Here is a 20,566-nt window from a genome sequence, read left to right on the forward strand (position 1 = left end):
TACTGAGGCTGCGAGAACCCCCACATCCTGGTTATTCTTCTACATGATGTCTGCTTCCACCCAGGCACAGCAAACAAGACGTGATCTAAGTGGAACAAATGTTAACAGGGCTCTTCAGGAGGAGTGGAAAATTTGAACAGCACAGAGTGTTGGTGACGCTGTTCTGGTAGGAGTTAAAACTAGTCCAGCCTTTATGAAAAATGTGTTGGTTCAGATTAGGTTCAGCTATGAGTAAAAAAAAAATCCAAAGTGGTTTAAACAAGATAGATGTTTATTTCTCTCTCACATTCAGAAAATCATCTGAAGGCAGGAAACCCAGGGCTGTAATGGATTCCCCACATGTCAGGGACACGAGCTCCTTTTCTCTTGTTGCACTGCCATAAGAGGCTTATATTCCCAAGATAACCCCATGATTCAAACGACCACTACACTCAAGCCATTGCAACTACAGCCCAGTTAACAGGAAAAAACAGAGCTTACCCTCTTTCTGAGGGAGGTGCATGCACACTTACATCCCATTGGCCAGAACTTAGTCACAAGGCCACATCTACCTGCAAGGAAGGTTGGAATATATAGTCTTTATTCCAGGCAGCTGTGTATCCAGCTAAAAATCAGGGATTCTATTACAGTGGAGGAAAAGGAGAGTATATATTGGAAGACAGCTATTAGTCTCTGCCAGAAGACTATAAGACTAATTAAAACAATTTAATTAAGATTGTGTGTTCTAGCAATTCCACTTACATGAGTTACCAGCATATTTATAAGAATTTTTGTTGCTGCATTGTTTGTTGTTGCCAAATATATTATAAACAGAAGTCCATCCTGAGGGGACTGGTTAAATAAATGGCCATGATACATGCAGCTGCCAAATTGAATGATCACCACCAGATCAATTATCAAGTGGAGAAAACAAGCTACAGAGCAGTTACATTCCCAAACCAGGGGTAATACACACACATGTACTTCCACAAGGCCATGGAGACATGCGCTGGTCTCACAGTGCTGGGAGGCAGGGTGGAAACTAAATGCCAAAGTCAGAGATTCACCTCCTACTGTAAAACACTATAAAGCATAAACTTTTTTTTGCCACCTACATGTATTACTTATTTAAAGAAACAAACTTTAAAATCAGAAAAAGCAGCAGGCTTCTAGCCTCTTTTCTTCTGTTGACACCTCCATGAGGACTTACTCAATAATCTGAGTAAACTAGGCTGTCACTATGATGTCTTAGATAGTATATACAGTATTCTTTCACTTATCGTGGGTATTACGTTCTAGACCCCCCACGATAGGTGAAAATCAGCAAAGTAGGAACCTTACATTTATTTTAGTATTTATATGTATCTTAAGGCTTTATAAACCCTTCCCACACACTTATAAACCTTTCCCACTCCCTTATTAACCTTTTCCACACTTTTATAAACACTAGTTATGTTCTTAAACGTATTCTACACTCTTAAACCTACATAACTTTAACATACATATACAGTACCTCAAAATTCTGCGATACAGCAAAAAATCTGCGATAATTAAATATAATATTTTTTAAAATCCCGCGATCCAGTGAGGCTGTGGTAAGTGAACCGCGATATAGAGGGGGACTACTGTACATCAAAGGCTCCCAATATTGGACCCAGCTCTGGATTTGACTGTTAATCTCCCCAACTCCCCATGGCCTCCAACACTTGCAGGCTTCCCTTTCTCACCTAACAGGATTCTTCAAATCCTAAGGTCGCAGCAAAGTGTGCCACGTGGAGAATCCTGCCAGGACCCTCAGGCAGCCCTGGGGTCCCCTCAGCCAGGAGCCCAGCTCACTGGCTGTGCCTTTGCCTTTGCCTATGCCATGCCCATACCACTGTCAGCCCTCTAGGCCCTGGAGCCTGGGGAGCCCGGCACATCGGCCCCACTGTCACAAGCTGTGCTGGTGCTCTCGTGCCCTCCTGAGCAAAGGGGCAGCAGCAGAGCTGGGTGCCAGGCCTGATCCTCAACACCTTTGGCCTCAGCTAAGACCTCCTCCCTTTTGATAGTGGGAATTGCATAACTGTAACTCCCTTTTTCCTATGGCTGCCACATGACTCAAAGCCAAAGTTAGCTATACTAGCAGCAATATGGACACGTGGAACCTTTCTCTTATTTCCATGTTCCCAACCCAGTGTTTTACTCTGACTTTCCCCATTTTCACCTCATTGCATCCATTCTTCTTATGAATGTCATTCCCCAGTATCCTGTCTTGAGTGCCTACTGTGTGCCAAGCTCTATTCTAGAGGCTAAAAATAATACGCTATCATAATTGTTCCATTCCCAAATGCCAGTCATTCACACTATTTCCTAGTCCATACAAAACTCCCGCAGGACAGGGCTTATTATCCCCTTTTATAGAGGGTACAGCTGGAGCTACAGGAGGAGGTAGCTGGCTCAAGCTGCTGGAGCAGAAGGAGCAAAGACAGGACAGAACCCGAAGGGTTTATTCCAACCACTATACTCTTCAACAGGGCAGGAAAACAGCCCACAAAACACACAAATATTTTTCCACATTTGTCTCCTCCACTCAAGCAGCAATGGCTAGGGTCATATCTCTCTCCATCTCCTAGCAGCCAGCAGGGCCTGCACACTGGCCAGTGTTCCTTGGTTGGACCTCCCTGGGCTCAGGATGCAGAGGGATCTGCCAGGATGTCTGAACACCCTGGCCCTTAAGCTTCTGAAAGGAATCACCCCTGTATTCCTGCAGAATCTCAACAGCAACACCTTCTACTTCTTTTCCTTTTTATTAAAAAATACATCAAGAAAATATACACACTTCAGCCCACTTGCCAGAGTGGGCTTTGAGAAGGCCAAAGTGCTGTAGGGAGGGAGCCAGACCAGTGCTGGGTACCCAGGCTTTCTCCTTTGGAGAAAAGAAATGCCCTCAGCCAGCCTAGCCAGGCCTGGCCTAGGAGAGCAAAGTCTAGGCCATGTTGCAGAGCAGGGCAAGGGCAGATGGAAGGGAAAGGGGCAGCTAGAGCACAGGTGGCTGAGGGCAACTGGGGGCCCAGAGGGAAGGAGAGCATGCACAGCACTGCACCCACACAAGGTCTCATGACCTTGTCCTTCTCCTCCAGGGACTCTGTGCTACCTGGCCTCCTCCCCCATCTGCCCTCCATGGGCCCCAGCACTCTTTCCAGCCAGGACAGCCGCATTCAATCATTGAGAGTCTTCCAGTGCTCACTGTCCGTGCTGTTGGTACTGCTCGTGTGGCAGGGCATGGAAGCGATGTCATCCAAGTAGGACACCCCACCAGCTGAGTCGAAATGTGTGCTGGCAGCACCTGCTGCTTCTGGACCCTCCCGCCGTGTCACAGCATAGGGCTGGGGCAAGTGCATGTCTGGTTCCTCAGTTTCATCCACTTGACATTTGTAGGAGAAGAGGATCTTGGGCTCCGAGCTGGTAAGAAGGACAGAGGGGAAAGGGAACCCCACTGTTTGAGTCCAGAAAGCCCTCTCTCGTTGGGCAATGAGGCCATCAGACCAGGAAGAAACACACTAACGGCTGCCTAATGCCCAGCCTAAGGTCCCTATTGCCTGAACTATGGAGTCCAACATGACTAAAACCCAGCTTCCTCCTCCTGGCTGTGTGCACTTGTGCAAAAGGTTCTGCACCTGCTTTCTCACCAAAAATGGGTGCAACAACCCCAACCTCAAAGGGTTTTGGGGAAGGTGAACAGTCTGAAATAGTACTTGGTTCAATGTGCTCAGCAAGCATTGGCCATGACCTTCACCCCAGCAGCTCCTATACTACCCACTCTAAACTCACCCAACCCCTTAATCCTCGGAATCACTTTCTGAGGGAGAAAGCACTGCATCTAATTTACAAACAGGAGCTCGAGGCCAGATCAGGGCTAGCCTGGGATCAATCTAGTAGTCCTTGCTCTATTTCTAAAGCCCTCGCCCAGCTTTCCCACTCAGGAGGAAGATTCCCCCGCCCCACCCTCAGACCTGGTAGGTGGGAAAGGGTAGGGCTGAGGGGAAATGTTTGAGCTTCAACCACCTCAGAGGCCTGGGGTACAACCCTTAATTCTGCACATCATTAGCATCCCGTCTCCCTAACACACCTCCAGACACACATTTGCACAAAAGTGCATCCCATCCCATGCTCAAATACACACTGGATTCCCCTTAACTCTGTTCCTCTGCCCAGTTACCCCTAGCTAGAATACAAGCTCCGTGAGCATGAGAATATGTGTATACTTTGTTCCCAATTGTACCTGTGGCTACAGCAGTGCCTGGCACAATGAATGTGTGCTAAAGGGATGAAAAAGCTAATCTATTCTTAAGTGAAAAGCAGCAAGTGCAAAATAATATACATAGCCAGACCCTCTTGTAGGGAAAGTGTATATGTATATATACGTGTATACATGTACATATGTATATGTGTGGTGTGCTTGTGTATGTGTATATGTCTATATATATACATTCATACACATACACTCCGTCTGCCTTGTCTGTCCTGTCCCAGTCTGCATCCGGAGCAGGAAAACTCTAGCAGTACCATGCAGGTGCACAAGCACAGGAAGCAGAAGACACGATTCCACCTGCAGCCACGCGGTGGCGCCCAGGGCCCTCCAACCCCTGGCGGTGAGCGGGAAAAGCCCAGAGCTCTGCCAAGACCTCCCGCCCAACAGCCTCATGGGCGCCTGTGGGAGGACTCACCCGAAAAAGCCTCGGAGAAAGGCCACGTAGATGAGGGGCGCGAAGAAGCTGAAGTAGAGGAACGTAGTGGCGTCCACACAGCTGGGGGTGGGGGCAGGTCAGAGCAGGCCTTATTGGGCTGGACCTCCCCAGGCGGGTGGGGCCTCCCCGTCCCAGTTCCCCCAGCCTCCATACCAGAGCCCCTCGATGATGTCAGCGCAGAGCAGCGCGCTCCCCAGCCCCTGCAGCAGGTTGAGCAGTGCCAGGATGCCTGCGTACACATAGAAGCTCCTCCTCGCTGGGAGGTGGGGGGGCATGAGGTCCTGCCCTCTCCTCCACACTTCATCCCCACTTCATTCCCAGTGTGTTACTGGGACCCATCGGTCCCCCAGGCAGCCCTTCTTCCCTCCCTCCCACTCAGGGCTCTCCAGCTCCAGGCCACAGTGATCCAAACAGAACCTTCCCTCCACCCCTGCTCCCAGCACCCAGCAGTGTCCCAGAGCAGCTCACAAGGGAGGGATATACGCTCCTTCAGAGGGGTCTTGGGAAGCACCACCACCAGGGAGTACACCTGCAGAAACAGAGAGGGGCTAAAAAGGGTGCTGAAGAGCACCAGGACAAGAGATAGGCCAGGCCCCAGCCCACCCAGCCACTCCCAGGGCACCCAGGCCCTGGGCCCACCCTCCCACCTCACCAGGAAGAAGAAGCAGGAGCTGACCAGCCAGAACTGGCGGCCTCCATGCCCATAGATGTTGAAGTCCTCAGCTGAGAGATGGGAATCAGGGTACAGGATCTCCAGCGTCCCCTGCAGGGGCAGGCAGGGGAGGGTCTCACAGGCTTTGCCACTTAGCAAGTCCCCTCCCTAGAGTCTTCCCCAATACAGAGCCCCAGAAGCTCTCCACCACACCAAGCCCGGCCCCAGCCTGGCCCCCAGAGGTTTCTGTTCCAGCAGAGCTGGGCAAGGGGCAATTCCAGCCCCAATCTAAGAGGCCTCTGGATACAGGGCTCAGTGTGGTCTGCAGACCTACATTCTTCTACCTGGCCTGCTTGTTAAAACCACAGGTGATAGGCATCCTCCTCTCCCCTACTCCACCCCATCAGATGGCAATGTAGGAAGGGCCCCCAGAACCTGCCTTGTTAATAAGCACACCAGGTGATTCCTTAGGTGCATTTAAGGTTTGAGGACACTGCACCTGATAAACATTCAAACCTTTATCCAAGACCAGGAGGCAGTGGATACCTGGCCCTTGCTGACTGCAGGCCTCCTCCAGGGAGTGCACAAAGCTGCCCTGCCCCACCCAACCCCTCTTACCTGAGTGACAGAGTAGGCCAGGGATAGCACAGTAGTGATGGCCAGCACACGCTTGATACTTGACTTGCTCTCCAAGTGACCTAGAAAAAACATGCTGGTCAGTTAGCAGGGGCCAGCCCAGGCGACTGGGGTAGGGTCAACCCCAGCCAGGGAGAGGAAGGAAGAATATTGGTCCCATCAGCAGACGCACCAAAGGCAAGGCCCAGGATGACCACACTCAGCTCGATGGCCAACAGGAAGAAGCGGGTAATCTCCCACAGGATCTGGACACAGAGTGGGTAGAGTGTCAGCCTAGGGGCCCAGTCACCCATTTCCCCAGTGCCCAGCACCCTCCTTATCAGCAGACCCAGCCACACCTTATCAGCAACAGTTGCAGCATCGGAGGTGCTGACCGTCATGCTGACCACAGCCCGGGCAATGCCCACCAGCGCCACCACAAACACCTGGTGGGTGAGAGAGGGATGTGGTGGAGTTGGGGAACGAGATGGGAATCAGAGGGACAGCAAACCACACCTCACATCTGCAATAGTTGATTCTTTAAGAATGGAAAGATTCTAAACTAAACAAGGCAGGAGATGGGGAGACCACCATCCGCTGGCCTGATCCTCCCCTCTTTGGCATGAGTTTCCCAGCAATGGGACGGTTAGTTTAGTGACATGGTAGAGCCAGACTACCTGGGTTCAAATCCCAGCTCTGCTGCTTCCTGCCTGTGACCTCAGGCAAGTAACTGCACCTCCATGCCTTAAGTTTTCTCATCTATAAAATAAGAGGTAATAATAGCACCTACTGTATCTGATCACTAAGGGGATCAAATGGATAAATCAATGTAAAAGGATGCCTGGCACTCAGTAAGGTCAAGGTCCACACCTGCTATTAGTCTTGTCATATTAATGGTTCTAATTCTGAGACATGCGGGCTGGAGGAAAGGAGGCCACAGAGAAGAAGCTTCACTGACCCTAGGGAAGGTGCCACAGGAGTAGGCTTTTCAGAATTGCGTGTGCATCTGTGGCTTTTGTCAGTATCTACCCTCTTCCTCTGGCAACAGCCTCATTTCTTTCCCACCTTCCTCCTTCACATGGTTTGGGGGGAGGGGCTAACCCCACAACTCCTGGCTCTAGGGACTGGCCTGTGACCTTTGGCTGGTTATTTTTGTATGTTATTCTACTGGTTTGGAGATGGAGGTGGAACCCAAGGGAGTTGAGTAAAAGTCACAGCCAGGACATCAGGTGCAATCACTGGGAAAGGAATCTGAGGGGATGCAAGCCCAGAGCTGCTGGGACTGCCTGGCTGCCATGAGGAAGGAGACTGCTAGAGACAGAGTAATCAGAAAGACACCAAACTGAGAAGGAGATAGATAGTGCTGGATAGCATCGCTGAACCTCTGAATCTAGCTATGCCCCAAACCCTGGGCCTTGTCAGTTTCTCTGTCAATACATTTCTTTTGGCTTCTGCGGGTTTAAGTTTGATTTTCTGACAGACACAAACAAAAGAGCCCATACTCATACATACATACTGTCCTTTGTACCATGAAAACCATGTCCGAGCCTTGGGGAGGCCTACACTACTCAGCAGAGCAGGCTGCAGAAGCATCAAACTGCCAAGTACCTACTATATGCCAAGCTCCAACTGGGTAGGAGCTATTCATGCTGCCATTTGGAAGTCACAGGAGTGCCACAAGCAAAATCAAATCCAACACATATCACGCAGGATGGCACTGAGGCATGGAAAAGTCAAGCCACTGGCCCAAGGTCTCATTCTGCACAGCTGGACTTTGTATGTGGTTTGCCTTAGTGCACATTTACTGCTGCCTCCTCTCCAGGACAAGTCCCCAAGAGGAAGAGGGCAGGGCCAGTGCTGACTCCCCTGGCCTTGTCTCATATTACTGGACATTGAACCTGGGTCTCTTTTCCCTGCCTGGTCTCCCAGAAAGAACATCTGCCTGACATACAGTAGGTGCTTCATAAGTAAATGATCAGAGGCTGCAGGGGAGGGCAGAGAAGAAAGCAGGCCCTGATCTCCATCGTACAGGGGTGGGGATCTAGTCAGCGGGCCCACCAAGAGTCTCCCCGGCCTCTCTGCCTGCCCACTACCCACACCTCTGACTGGGAAGTTCTGACCCAGACCACAAAGGGGAGACCAGAGAGCCACTCAGCTCTCACGTAGTGACAGCTAAGAGGCACAGAGAGGGCAGGACTGCAGTCAGGCAGGCCTGAGCCCTGAAGAAAGGGAGCTGGACAACTGACATTTTGGGCTTGCACCTGGAGCTGCTCTCCCTAGGCAATACCCACCAAGACCACTGAGTAAGGAGAATAGAGGCCCTCTCAAGGGCAGGAAGTCTGCTCCAAAGAGTCTCACAGAATGTGTGGACGGATGAATGGATAGACAGATGGATTGAGGCTCAGTGGGTATTTTTTCCCTACCCAGACTCCATTCGTCTTCCCTCTAGTAGGGACTACCATCCTCTGCTGGTCTGGCTGAGCTGACCCCACCCTTCCAACTCCAAAATACCTCTTTCCCCACTAATCACAGTAATGGGCTCAGGGCTGAACACAGAATCCAAGGTGGGCCAATCAGAGGGAAGTTCAGGTCTACACTGGAGGTACTTTGCTAGAGTTGGCAGGGGGGCAAGATAGTTCAGAGCTGCTCTTGGCTATCTTTGACACCATATGAGGAGAACTCATCTGAGATAAGGCCAGAGGAGAGCAGAGATGCAGAGAGAGACAGAGTCCTGATGACATCGTCTAATCCCCTGGATCCAACCATGACTGAAGCTCCTTTTTCATTACAGGGGCAATTAGTAATTCCTTTTTGCTAAAGCCAGTTGGAGTTACATTTTCTGTCACCAATTAGAATAAACTCACCAGGATATAGAAGGTGATAAAAATGGGGCTGGAGGTGATGCAGATCTTGGCCCGAGCAAACGGAAGCTTCCAGAGCAGGAAAATGAAGAAGAGCACATTGGGGATGAGCAGCAAGAGGTCCCAATACCGGACCCTAGCAGACAGGTATAGAAACTGGCTCACTGGTGAGGTCATCTCTGCATCCTACCCCCACCCGTCTGTTTGTCTGTCTGTCTCTCTCTCTCACACACACACACACACGTGGAAAACCCACTCATGCGTAGTCAGCCAGCCCAACAAGGCTGTGACTGCCTTACCTAGAGGTGCCAATGTCCTCGTAGAGCAGCAGCAGACAGCGATGTGGCACACTGATGTTGGGAGCCAGGGACGGGGGCAGCACTGTGCTGCCATTGGCCCAGATCACCTCCTGCAGGGTTTCCATCCCACCAGCAGCGGGCCTTGGGGAGTGAGAGCCGCCACGTTAGCAGTGCAGAAGCTGTTGAGCCCTGGGCCTCTGGGTCGCAGGCTCCCAGTGGAATACAAGAGGGGCTGCCCACTCCCCATCACACCAGGCAGGAGGTAAGGTATGGCACTCCTGCACATGCCCCAACCCAACCAAACTCCTACACAGGGACCCAGTCCCTTGTCTCGGGCTCTGTCTTGTGACCTCCTAACAATAAAAGCACCCCCTCTCCAGTGATTGAGCCTGCCTCAGCAATGCAAGCTACTTGGCATCACCCCAGTTAGTCTCTCCAATCATGGGGGGCTGGGGAGAGACAGAGTTCATGTCCCAGCTTGCCCTTTACTTCCTTGTTTCCCCTGTCCCTGGAATGGGCATTAACTCTAATGTCTACCATGTGAGGTTGTAGTGAGCACTAGTTAAGTCATATCAGGTGCCTCCAACAGCCTACACACATGAAGTTCTCAGTAGCTGAGTTTCAGCTCCAACCCACCAAAACCAGGCAGAACCCACTTGGAGGCTGAGTGATGTCACAGCTGCCAGGTGCCAGAGCAGGGTATCAGCGCACCTTAAGCCCTTGTCTCCCTCTGCTGCCTACCCTGGAAAGGCAGATACTAATAGAGGGGACACTGCACTGTCCCTAGAAGATGCATGGAGGATGAGAGAAGAGGAAGTGCTGTGGAGGTAGAGAGCTGCTAAAGCTGTGTAAGTGGCAGGGGTGTGGAGCAAATGCCCATGTGATGATCTGAGAATGAGAGTTCAAAGTCCAGCCCGGAAGATAGCAGACCTGATGGTTTAGTCCTGGAGCCACCCTGTACAATTGAGGCAGGCTTGCAGGTCACAAGACTCAGGGACAGTAGCAGTACAGCTGGTCCTGAGTTGACAGCAGCAGAGACTTCCACAGGGAGCTTGGGGGACTCAGGGCAGGTAAGCCAGGTGTAGCCTGGTCACCAGGATGTGATATATGCCAGTGTTTAAAATGATGACTTGAACAGACTGGGCCCTATGACCCACATCTCCACTTCTGGGTATGTTCATAATGGTCCCAGGCTGGGGGCTGCCCACATGAGAATGGCAGTTCACATGAATGGTAGAACACTGCACAGAAATAAAAAGAATGAATTACTGCTACAGGCAGCAACATGAAAGGGCCTCACAGATACAAATGCTGAGGGAGCCATGCACAGGGCAGACATGCAGTCTAACCTCAGGCAGAGAGCTAGGTGAGTCACCTTTGTGGAGGATGGAGGCATACCAGCTTCCAGTTACTTGATCTGGGTGGTGGGTACACAGGTGTGCCTCAATTCATTGACTCATGAACGTATGATTCATGCACTTGTCTATATCGGTTACACCTCAGTAAATTTTTAAAAATTGAGATGTTCTTTTACACACCAAGAACACGGGTCTCCTACTCAGTAAGAAGCAGCCCAGGACACTTAGCACCTGTTGGAAAGAAGGATTTGCAGCATTGCAACGGGAACCAGTGCTTATCTGTCACTAACACTATCCCTGAACAACAGCAGGCCCAAGGCAGAGCTGGAGGGGATGCAGGGAAGTCCTCACTATTTCTCACAGCTAGGAAATGAACATGCTACCCCTGGCTTAAAGGGAGAAAAGACTCCGAAGGGCCATTCCATCCCTCTCTCCCACAGGCCACTGATTGGCTCTGTGATCACATGCCCACCTACAACTTGAGGACATACCAACAGCAAGGAACGTTAAAAAGAACATATGTCTGGAGAAACAAGATGGCGGAGGAGTAAGTGGAAGCTACACTAACTTCCTCCTAGAACTAGTCTGGATTTACAATGTAATTTTGGAGAAATCATCTGGAATAACGAACCGAACACCAGCTGGAGAGAAGTCTTATAACCACGGAGAGACAGAAAAGGCCGCTACATCACAACGTGACCGGTAGGGAGTGCGGAGACGTGGAAGGGCTGGCTGGGCTCCCACGGGTGGCAGCTGAAGGGGCTGAGAAACAGCTCAGCAGCTGGGGATTCCCCCTGAGAAGGGCAGGGTCTAAACCCCCAGCTGGGCTTCCCAGCCTACAGCGACAGAGTGGAAAGTAAAATAGTATCAGCTGTGAAAAGCGAAAAGCCACAGGCTTTCTTGCTAGCCGGAGAGAAACAGCAGGAGAAAAAGAGCTCTTAAGTGGATCACATACGAAAATATTTTGGCCACCACTTACCCTGGGCTCAAGCAGAGGGAAGGCAGAGAGGACTGGAGACACTTGGGGAGAATTTGGCACGGTGGCGTTGAGGGGAGAACTGGAGGAGCAGCTGACTGGGTCCCAGTGCTGACTCATCCCCAGTACTGCGGGTAGACCATTCCCCTCCAAGTGGCGTCAGCCTGAGGGGAAGCAAAAGCCCTGCCTACAGGAATTAAGCTGCCACACCCACAGTCCTTAAGCCTGACAGCTAATCACAGATTGAATAGATTAACAATCAAAGAAGACAGACAATAGCAGTAGATCCCTGGAAGTCTCCAACAGGCTGCCTAGGGCCAGACTGGTACATGATCTGACGCCACCAGAGGCAGATCCAGGAAGTGCAGATCATTCCAAGAAGCACCAACAAACAATAGGAGTCAAAAAAATGGGGAGACAGAGAAACAACCTCCCATCAAAAGGAAAGGTAGAATCCCCAGAAAGAGTGCTAAATGAAATAGAGGGGAGCGAACTATCAGATATGGAATTCAAAACATGGATTATGGAGAAGCTGAATGAGCTCAGCAGAAACTTCAAAGAACTCCAGAAAAACTACAAGGAACTCACAGAAAATTACGTGAGCATGAAAAAGGACATAGAAGCTATCAATAAGAGCCAGGAGGAAATGAAAAATACGATCTCTGAATTGAAGAACACAGTAGAAGGAATTAAAAGCAGGCTAGAGGAAGCAGAAGATCGGATCAGCGAGCTGGAGGACAACCTACACAAAAACTCCCAGACAATGCAACAAAATGAAAAAAGACTGAACAAGACTGAAGAGGTTCTAAGACAGCTGCAGGACAACATGAAACGTAATAATATCCGTATCATAGGAATTCCAGAAGGAGAAGAAGAAGAGCAAGGGATAGAAAACCTCTTTGAAAAACTAATGACAGAAAACTTTCCTAACATGACGAGAGAAAGAGTCACGCAAGTCCAGGAAGCACAGAGGGTCCCAATGAAGATGAACCCCAACAGGCCCACCTCAAGACACATCATAATTAAAATGGCAACATTCAAAGACAAAGAGAGAATCCTAAAAGCAGCAAGAGAGAAACAACTAATAACATACAAGGGAGCTCCAATAAGGCTATCATCAGATTTCTCAGCAGAAACACTACAAGCCAGAAGGGAATGGCAAAAAATATTCCAAGCAATGAAAAACAAAGGCCTACAACCAAGAATACTCTACCCAGCAAGGCTTTCATTCAAAATGGAAGGTGAAATAAGGAGTTTCCAAGACAAAAGAAGGCTAAAAGAATACATCTCCACCAAACCAGCATTGCAAGAGATGCTAAAGGGTCTGCTTTAAGAAGATGAAGAAACAGAGAGACAGAGAGGAACACGAGTACAAAGGGGGAAAATGACAATGAATAAGTACTGAAAGAAAGAAGGAACTTCTACCATTTGCAACAACATGATTGGAACTAGAGAGAATTATGCTTAGCGAAATAAGCCAGGCAACAAAAGAAAATTACCTTATGCTGTCACCTGCTACAGGAAACTAATGAACAACACAAACAAATGAGCAAAATTGAACCAGAGGTATGTAAACAAGGAATAAACTAACAGTAACAAAGGGGGAGATGGGAGGGAGAGAAGGGGTAAGAAGGGGAAGGGTCTAGTCAAAGAACATGTATGAATGACCCATGGACATGGACAACTGGGTGGGGACTGACTGTGGGGGCGGGGCAGAGTGCAGGGAAGCAAGAGGGGGAAAAAAAGTGAGACAACTGTAGTGGAAAAACAAACAAACAGAAAATTTTTTAGTGGGGGGGGAATAAAAATATAAAGAATAGAAATGCAAGTTCAGTGAATATTAGAAGGACAAGGATTTTCCTTCCGATAAGACAGTCCTACAGATTTAGAGACTTGTATGTGGGTTATGTTACATAAATTAACATGTGTTTTCTGTTTTCAAAGGGCATAAGCCTACAATCTCATTACCTGAGTGATTATCTGTATGCATAGGCCTCACTTAATCCTGTCTGCATTGCTGCCTCCTGAGACTCAATGGTTTGGCTGAACTAAGTGGCTGGGTTGGTGAAGAACGGGGTGGTCTGTGGGCTTCACTTTAAAACTGGTTTCTCTTTTCTATCCTAATGGCTTGGACAGAAAAAGCCCAGAGGCCTGAGATGGGGGAAACCTAAAATATTTCCCTCAGTCCAAAATAAGTATAATGGGCAAAAGGGTTTTGGACAGGTGAGATGTACCTGGCACACCTTCCTCCAAAGAAGCCCTTCTTTTCCCTAATGTGGGACATTGAAAAATTAATACCTGTCTTTTGTCATCTAGTGGTTACGGATTAAATGATGTCCTTTAACCCTGTTGCCCCCAGAATACAACAAGGATGCCAGCCTGTCAAACCAAGCATGCCGTTGTCCAGAGACAGCCAACCAACCTGGAGTCTGCACGATCCTTCCCCTTGTGGGAAGGCCACCCTCCCCTCCACATCCCCACTCTTATTAGGGATTTCTTGACCCACGGGTAGGTAGGACGACGACCATGTCCAGCTTGAAGCAGCTAGAGGAGCTCGAGACCTTCATCCATTGTCCTTTATAAGATTGTAAAGGGTCTTAAGTCTGAGAGGGAGGAATTGTTATTTTTTATTGTTAAAATATTTAACTAATTAATTAATTAATTTTAAAAAAAGAAGAAGAAGAATATATGAAAGGGTGAGGCGGGAGAGCTTGTATGTACGACCCATGGGCATGGACTTGGAGAGGGGATTGTTGGGGAAGGGGGGTGCTGGGCGGAGGGGAGCAAAGGGGAAAAAAAAAAATTGGAACTATTGTAACAATATAATCAATAAAATATACTTAAAAAAAAAAAAAAAAAAAAAAAAAAAAAAAGAACATATGTCTGACACATAATAGGTCCAACGAAAGAAGTTGGCTCCTTCCTTGGTCTCTACTAATGAGAGAGGCAGCCAAAGAAGTCCACCCCTTCCTTCATTCATGTGTTTTTTACCACCTGTAGGCAGTGCAGAGCACCTACTTTGAGCCAGGCAGGAGTCTGAATGCTAGTACACACCTGCCCCCACAGGACGTTCCTTCTCAGAAGGAAGGCCTACAGCCAGTACAAAAGACCATATTTTAAAAGCAAACTTCTCCTAGAGATGAGTGCCGAGACAAGAAGAGCACAGAAGTGTGGGACAGGACAGGAAACAGTAGACTGCTGCAGTCCTCGACATGCATCCTTTCCTGGAGTACTGAAGCCCCTGGTTTCAACTTGCACATGCCTTCCCAGAATAACAGCCACTCTTCCAGATCCCCTACCCCCAGCTGTGGCCACATGAACATGTTTTATCCAACTGGACATGAACAGTGAGGTTTGCCAACTTCAGGTTGTGCCCTTCTTGCTTCCCATTGGCTGGAATGTGGATGTGGTAGTAGGAACAAGAGCAACCATTTTAGATCACAAGACAGAGCCATGTATTGATGATGACAGAGCAATAAGGTGTCTGGGTCCCAGACATGATGGGGCTCCATTCATGTCCTGAACAGCTTGTATGCAGACTATCATGCAACAGACAGGAATAATCTACCATGTTATCTCAGCCTTTGTTTCAACAGCTAAGCCTGAATCCCAAGGAACATAAAGGGGTGTTACCTCAGATTGGGATGTCAAACAAGGTGACATTTGAGCTGAAATCCAAATAACCGAGAAGGAGTCAGCCTTGGAACAATCTGGACAAACAGCATACCAGGAAGGGGACAGTGACACAAAGGCCCTGAGATAGAAACAGGCTTGGCCTATTCAAAGAGCAAAAAACAGGCCAGTGTTGACTGGACATGAGATCAGAAAGGTTGGTGGAGCCAAGTCAGACAGGGCCACGTGACCACATGCAATGTGATTTTCTTAAGAAGGGGGTTCCAAAGGCAGGTGACAGCATCCCATTTCCCTGTGGAAAGGATCACCAGCTGCTGTGGACAATGGAATAAAGCAGGGAGAGTAGAGGTAGGGAGACCCAGATGCCACTGCAGCAGTCCGGGAGCAAGAGGACAGTGGCTTAACTAGTGGTAGCAGTGGGGCAGGGTGGAGAGATGGAGGATACCTTAGGAAAGTTAGGCCACAAGACCTGCTGGCAGACACATGGAGGGAGAAAGAGAGCAAAGGCGGCAGATGTGGTGTCTGGCCTGAGCTGCTGGTTATTTCGCAGCTGAGAAGCCGAGATTGCCCATGTCCTCTCTATTAGACACTGCCCCATTCTTCTTTGCTAAGATGCTATTTTGTTCCAGGAACCCCCTCCATGATGCCCTGTGTCCTAGGCAGGGCCCTTCTCAACATCAGAAGCTGAATCTCAGTGAGTGTAAGCCAGTGGTTGTATAGAGCAATACTGGATGCCTCAGCAGGGTGCACGTGTGCTCTAGTTGGACACAGGGTCCTCAGGAGCAGGGTGCTATGGATTTTTCATGGACATAGTCCAGGACTGCCACATGTAGTGTAGTACATGAGATGGCCCACCAAATAAATGATTATCCTCTCTTTGGCTGACAGTGCACTGCAGAGAAGCTATGGTCAGTCAAGGATGAGCCCTCTCTGTCAGCGCTGTTATGCAGGACATGTGATGTCACATGGGCAGTTTCCTCAGAAAAGTGTTCCTCCCTGACCAGCAGACATCCCCAAGGAAAAAAGCCCCCTTCTCTGCACCTGTATATGGCTGTTGAGGTATGCTGCACCCATGTGAGGACCAGGCCACGATACTAAGCACAGGGAACTTGCAGCTGGCAGGGGATATGCCACCTCCCTCAAGATTTCTGGTGACCTGAGATAACTTGGAAGTGACTGTGAGATGAGGTAAGAGATTCCACAGCCCCTCCTGTCCCACTCCCCACTCCTTATGGAACAAACCACTGAGACTAGCCCACCAGCTCTGACACAGGGAATGTCAAACAGCTCTAGTAGGGGCAGGTCTGGGGTACAGCCCAAGCACCCAGCAGTTACAAGAAAGCTGAGAGGCCCCTATAGCAAAGAGAAACCAGCGAGAATGAAAATGGGCCAGGAGCAGGTAGAGCTGGATAAAAGAGTCCAGAGTGTGAAGGGTCAGAGGGACTTCTCTTGGCTTTGCCTGCCCAACATTCCATCTTCCTGAGGGGGAACCTCAGCTTCCCCAGTGTCTATCCATGCAGTTTAGGTACAGCTGACTCTACTCCTCCACAACTTCAAGGAGTGTGCATGTGATCTAAGCCTGGACCATAAGGACGCTCCATTGTCCTGGCCAATGAGAATCAGTCCTGAGTCTTTTCCTATATTAGAAAAGATAGACATTTTCTGCTGAGAGCAGTAAGCCAGATCTGTATCACTCTTATCCTATATTTGTAGACCCACATGAGAATAAAGTCAACATAGAGACACCTATAGCTGAGACAGATGGAAATAAATCCTGGAGGTGGATTCTCATGGATTGTCATGGATCCAGCTACATCTGAAGCTAGTTATCACCCTGGACTTTTCAGTTACAAAATCGAAAACTTCCCTTTTCTGCTTAGGCCAGTTTGAATCTGATTTATCTAAATGACCACTAAATAATGTCAAGCTACGCAAGTTAGAGCTGGGCAAACTTGGTTGCACTACTGGTTCTGCCATGTACTCGCTGTATGACCTTGCTTGAGTCACTTCCCCTCTCTGAGTGTCACAGGGACAAAAACACTTACTTTACGATGTTGCTGCAAGGACCAGAGAAGTAAATGTCTACAAAAGATCACAAAGCTAACTGCTGCTCCTCTTCCCAGGAGAGGCTGGGGTAGGGGTGGGAGGGTGGAGAAGGATTTCAGTCATGGGTCCCAGGGCCCCTTGCAAAGCCACATGTGCTACAGGGTCTGAGGTGAGGAATCAAAGTGTCAGCTGCTTCCTTCCAATTCCCCTGCAAATTCTTCAATAATAGCAGAAAACACTCCCTTAGCCCTTGGACTCTCCTAGGGAAGTACTTATATTATCCTCACTGTACAGAGCTCAGAGACAGGCAATCACCTACAGGGCCCACAACCCAGGCTATCTGTCTCCAGATCCCAGGGCCCCAAACAGCAACTTGCCAGGTGACCCTCTCCAGACCTCGGTTTCTCTACCTGCAGATGAGAAATTGTGCTTCTCAGACTTGAGTGCTTTTGAGATTCAACAGGCCTGGGGCGGGGCTGACAGTCCACATTTCTAACACATTACCAGGTGGTGCCACTGCTTTGAGTTAAAAGACTGTTGGCCACACCAGAACTGCTACTCTGTGTAAAAGCTTATAAAATAACTGAAGCAGTGATTTAAAAAGAAATAAAACGTGCCCTGACCAGTGTGGCTCAGTTGGTTGGGTGTCATCCCACAAAAGGTCGCCGGTTCCATTCCTGGTCAGGGCACCTGCCTGGGTTTTGGGCCTGGTCCCCAGATGGGGTGCATGCAAGAGGCAACAGATTGATGTTTCTCTCCCTCTTTCTCCCTTCCTTCCCCTCTAAGAATAAATAAATAAAATCTTTTTTAAAAAATGAAAGAAAACAACTATGAACACGATATACAGACATAGGGCCAATGCTTTACATTTGGTAACACACTTAACAATCACACCGGCCTCTAAACTCCTATTGTCCCTGCTGTGCAGGGGAGGAAATAAAGAGGCACAGAGGAGTTAACTTACTGCCCCAGGCCCTGGCCAGGTAGCTCAGTTGGTTAGTGTGTCATCCCAATATGCCAAGGTTTCAAGTTCAATCTCCAGTTAGGGCACATACAAGAATCAACCAATGAATGCATAAATAACAAATTGATTTCTCTCTCTCTCCTTCCTTCCCTTCCTCTCTCTCTCTGAAATCAATTTTTAAAAAAAGTTACTGCTCCGTATTCTCTGCTCCAGGCTCCTGGCCTTGGGGGCAGAAGGCCTGAAGAGACAGAGAAGTAAGGAGTCTACAGGCTCAGGAAACAGGAGTGGTGGGAAGACTAGCAAAGACAGAGAAGGAAGGAGTGGAGCCACAACCAGAAGAATGGGGAAGGAGATTCTCACAGGAAGTAGTCCCGAGATGCTGTGTGCTCTAGGGCAACCCCTGCGAGATGGGCAGATCAGAAAGTTCTGAGAAGAGAGAGGCTATCTTCATAGTTGCAGTACACCTATCAGTGTTTCCAAACCCTTAGCCCTCGTGGACACAATCCTAGAGAAGCCACTCCTAGTAAACTGCCGGCCGCCTAGCCCAGAGCCCCCATAAAGAAGAGGAGCCAGAGCCCCTTCCCTGGCCTTCAAGGCCCAACCTGATGTGACCCCTGCTTACTGCTCTGCCTTATTCCCTTCCACTCTCCAGCCCCTAGCTTTCATCTTGTTCTCCAAGCTTATCCTTCCAGCATTGTCTCACCATTCTGGCCACCTCTGCAGAGCAGCCCTCATTAACCATCTCTCACAGTGAGCTCACCCTGTGTTTTCTTTACAGCACTTGGCCTCTGTCTGAAGTGGCCCTAGCTGTGTGTTTACTTGTTCACTGCCTGTCCACCCCAAGTGTGCTCATGACCCTATCACCTAGAACAGGGCTCCACACAAAATTAGTTTCCAACAAATGTCATGATTTAGACAAATAAATCCCCAGCACAGTGCAGCTAAGCCCTTCTGGGAGTGAGAGAAGGATCCATCTGAAAGGACCCCAGAGCCCCAGCACCACTGCAGAACTGGAAGGCAGTTACTCCCCACCCCTCCCCCTAGTCCCGCAGAATCTGAGCTCTCCAGCCTTGCAGATAGCCCCTTATGCAACAGCAAAACCTAGAGGAGACGGCAGCCTCAGCACATAAATGGCATCCCACTGCCCCTCCCAGGCTGCTGACAGCCACAGCACAGCTGGAGGCAAGGCCTGTCCCCCTGTTTGTAGATAAGGGCACAGGCCCAAATGTGGGGGTGTCCTGGCCGAGGTGTCTTCCATCACAGCCTCAAGCCGCAGGGTGGGTAAGCCCTGCTCACTGGCCACTGCCCTGGGCCTGTGCTGCTGTGTGTGTGCTCGCTGCCCAATCCCAGCGGCTTCACCTCTCCGCAATACCCATGGGATTCCCGGTTACCTCGTCCCCTCTTCTTTCGAGTCCTCACACCCAGGGCCCCCCTTGGCCTTCTGAAACTTCCCCAAGTTCCGGTGCTATGCCATGAGCGGGAAGTGGTCACAGCCCGGAAGGAGGAGCGGAGACAGATGGGCCTTGGTCCAGCTGTGGTGACGGGGACGAGGTTATCAACCAGCGGCTCCAGACTCCCTCCCAACTGCCGCGAGGAGATCCTAGATGCACCCAGGCTCCGGGGCCTTCCCGCCGGGGAGGGATCGGGTAAGGGCTGGAGGTGCGGCGGAGGCCGGGGACCTCTCTGGAGTAGAGGTGCCAGCCAACGGGAGGGTTTCGTGCCGTGGCAAGAAAGAGCAGAGGGTCCCCCAATACCTGAGGCCCCGGACCGCGCTCAGGCCCCGCCGCACCGGTCGCCCATCCGCAGCCGCTGGTGCGCGGACCGAGCACAGGCCGTGGGACTCCGGCTTCCAGCGCTCCGGGCAGGCGGCCGGTGTCCGGGAGGGTCGCCCAAGAGCCAAGGGCGGCCGGCGCCGCGCAGTGACGCGTAGGAGAGGGATGCGAGGCGCGGTCAGCGAGCAGGGCCTACGAGCTCCCAGAACCCCGTGCGGCCCTTGTCCGCAGCGACAACCCGGATGGAAGGGCGTTCCTTCTGCTCAGCCAAAACTGCAGAAAGAGCCAAGGTTCCTACTTCGAGCACTCGGGCCAGCCCCGGGCCGCAAAAGCCTATAGGAACGGTGTTTCACCGAAAAGAAGACGGAAGGAGCCAATCAGATGCCGTAGGCGGGGCCCTCTTAAAGAGACAGCACGCAAGGGGGGACTGGAAGCTGCTGCGGACAAGATTGTGGACGTTGCCACTTCTCCGCCCCCGCGCTTGCCAACTGTCGCAGCTGTCAACAGACCAGGTCACTCCAGCCAGCGATTGAGCTCTTCCCTGCTCGACTGGGACCTTATGGTCCGCGGAGGAGCATACGCGGACAGCCCCCTAGCTTGCCGCCGCCGCCGCTGCGCCGCGCGCTCATCAGTGGCAGACCCGCCAGGGGACCTGTGGTCATGTGGGCGAAAAAGGAAGAGTAG

The 20,566-nt window shown here is 50.2% G+C and overlaps 1 protein-coding gene across 2 annotated transcripts; it reads right to left on the reverse strand.

Annotated features, from left to right (window-relative positions):
* Positions 1 to 253: 253 nt before the first annotated feature.
* TPRA1 (transmembrane protein adipocyte associated 1) lies at positions 254 to 19,812 on the reverse strand. 2 transcript variants are annotated; one of them, XM_090285898.1, is made up of 12 exons: positions 10,509 to 10,689; positions 10,064 to 10,374; positions 9,134 to 9,274; positions 8,838 to 8,970; positions 6,333 to 6,419; positions 6,167 to 6,239; positions 5,977 to 6,056; positions 5,359 to 5,469; positions 5,175 to 5,235; positions 4,860 to 4,962; positions 4,686 to 4,766; positions 254 to 3,420 (listed from the first exon to the last, which is right to left on the reverse strand). In XM_090285898.1, exons 3-12 carry the CDS (start codon positions 9,256 to 9,258, stop codon positions 3,177 to 3,179), a joined length of 1,098 nt encoding a protein of 365 aa, XP_090142024.1. In that variant the 5' UTR covers positions 9,259 to 9,274; positions 10,064 to 10,374; positions 10,509 to 10,689; the 3' UTR covers positions 254 to 3,176. The 2 variants fall into 2 exon arrangements, with proteins under 2 accessions (XP_090142024.1, XP_090142025.1); XM_090285899.1 differs by lacking the exons at positions 10,064 to 10,374; positions 10,509 to 10,689 and adding an exon at positions 19,502 to 19,812.
* Between the last annotated feature and the right edge of the window lie 754 nt (positions 19,813 to 20,566).

This window comes from Furipterus horrens, unplaced genomic scaffold (assembly GCF_987537825.1).
Source record: "Furipterus horrens unplaced genomic scaffold, mFurHor1.1.pri manual_scaffold_8, whole genome shotgun sequence".
In the NCBI taxonomy this organism is placed as follows: Eukaryota; Metazoa; Chordata; class Mammalia; order Chiroptera; family Furipteridae; genus Furipterus; species Furipterus horrens.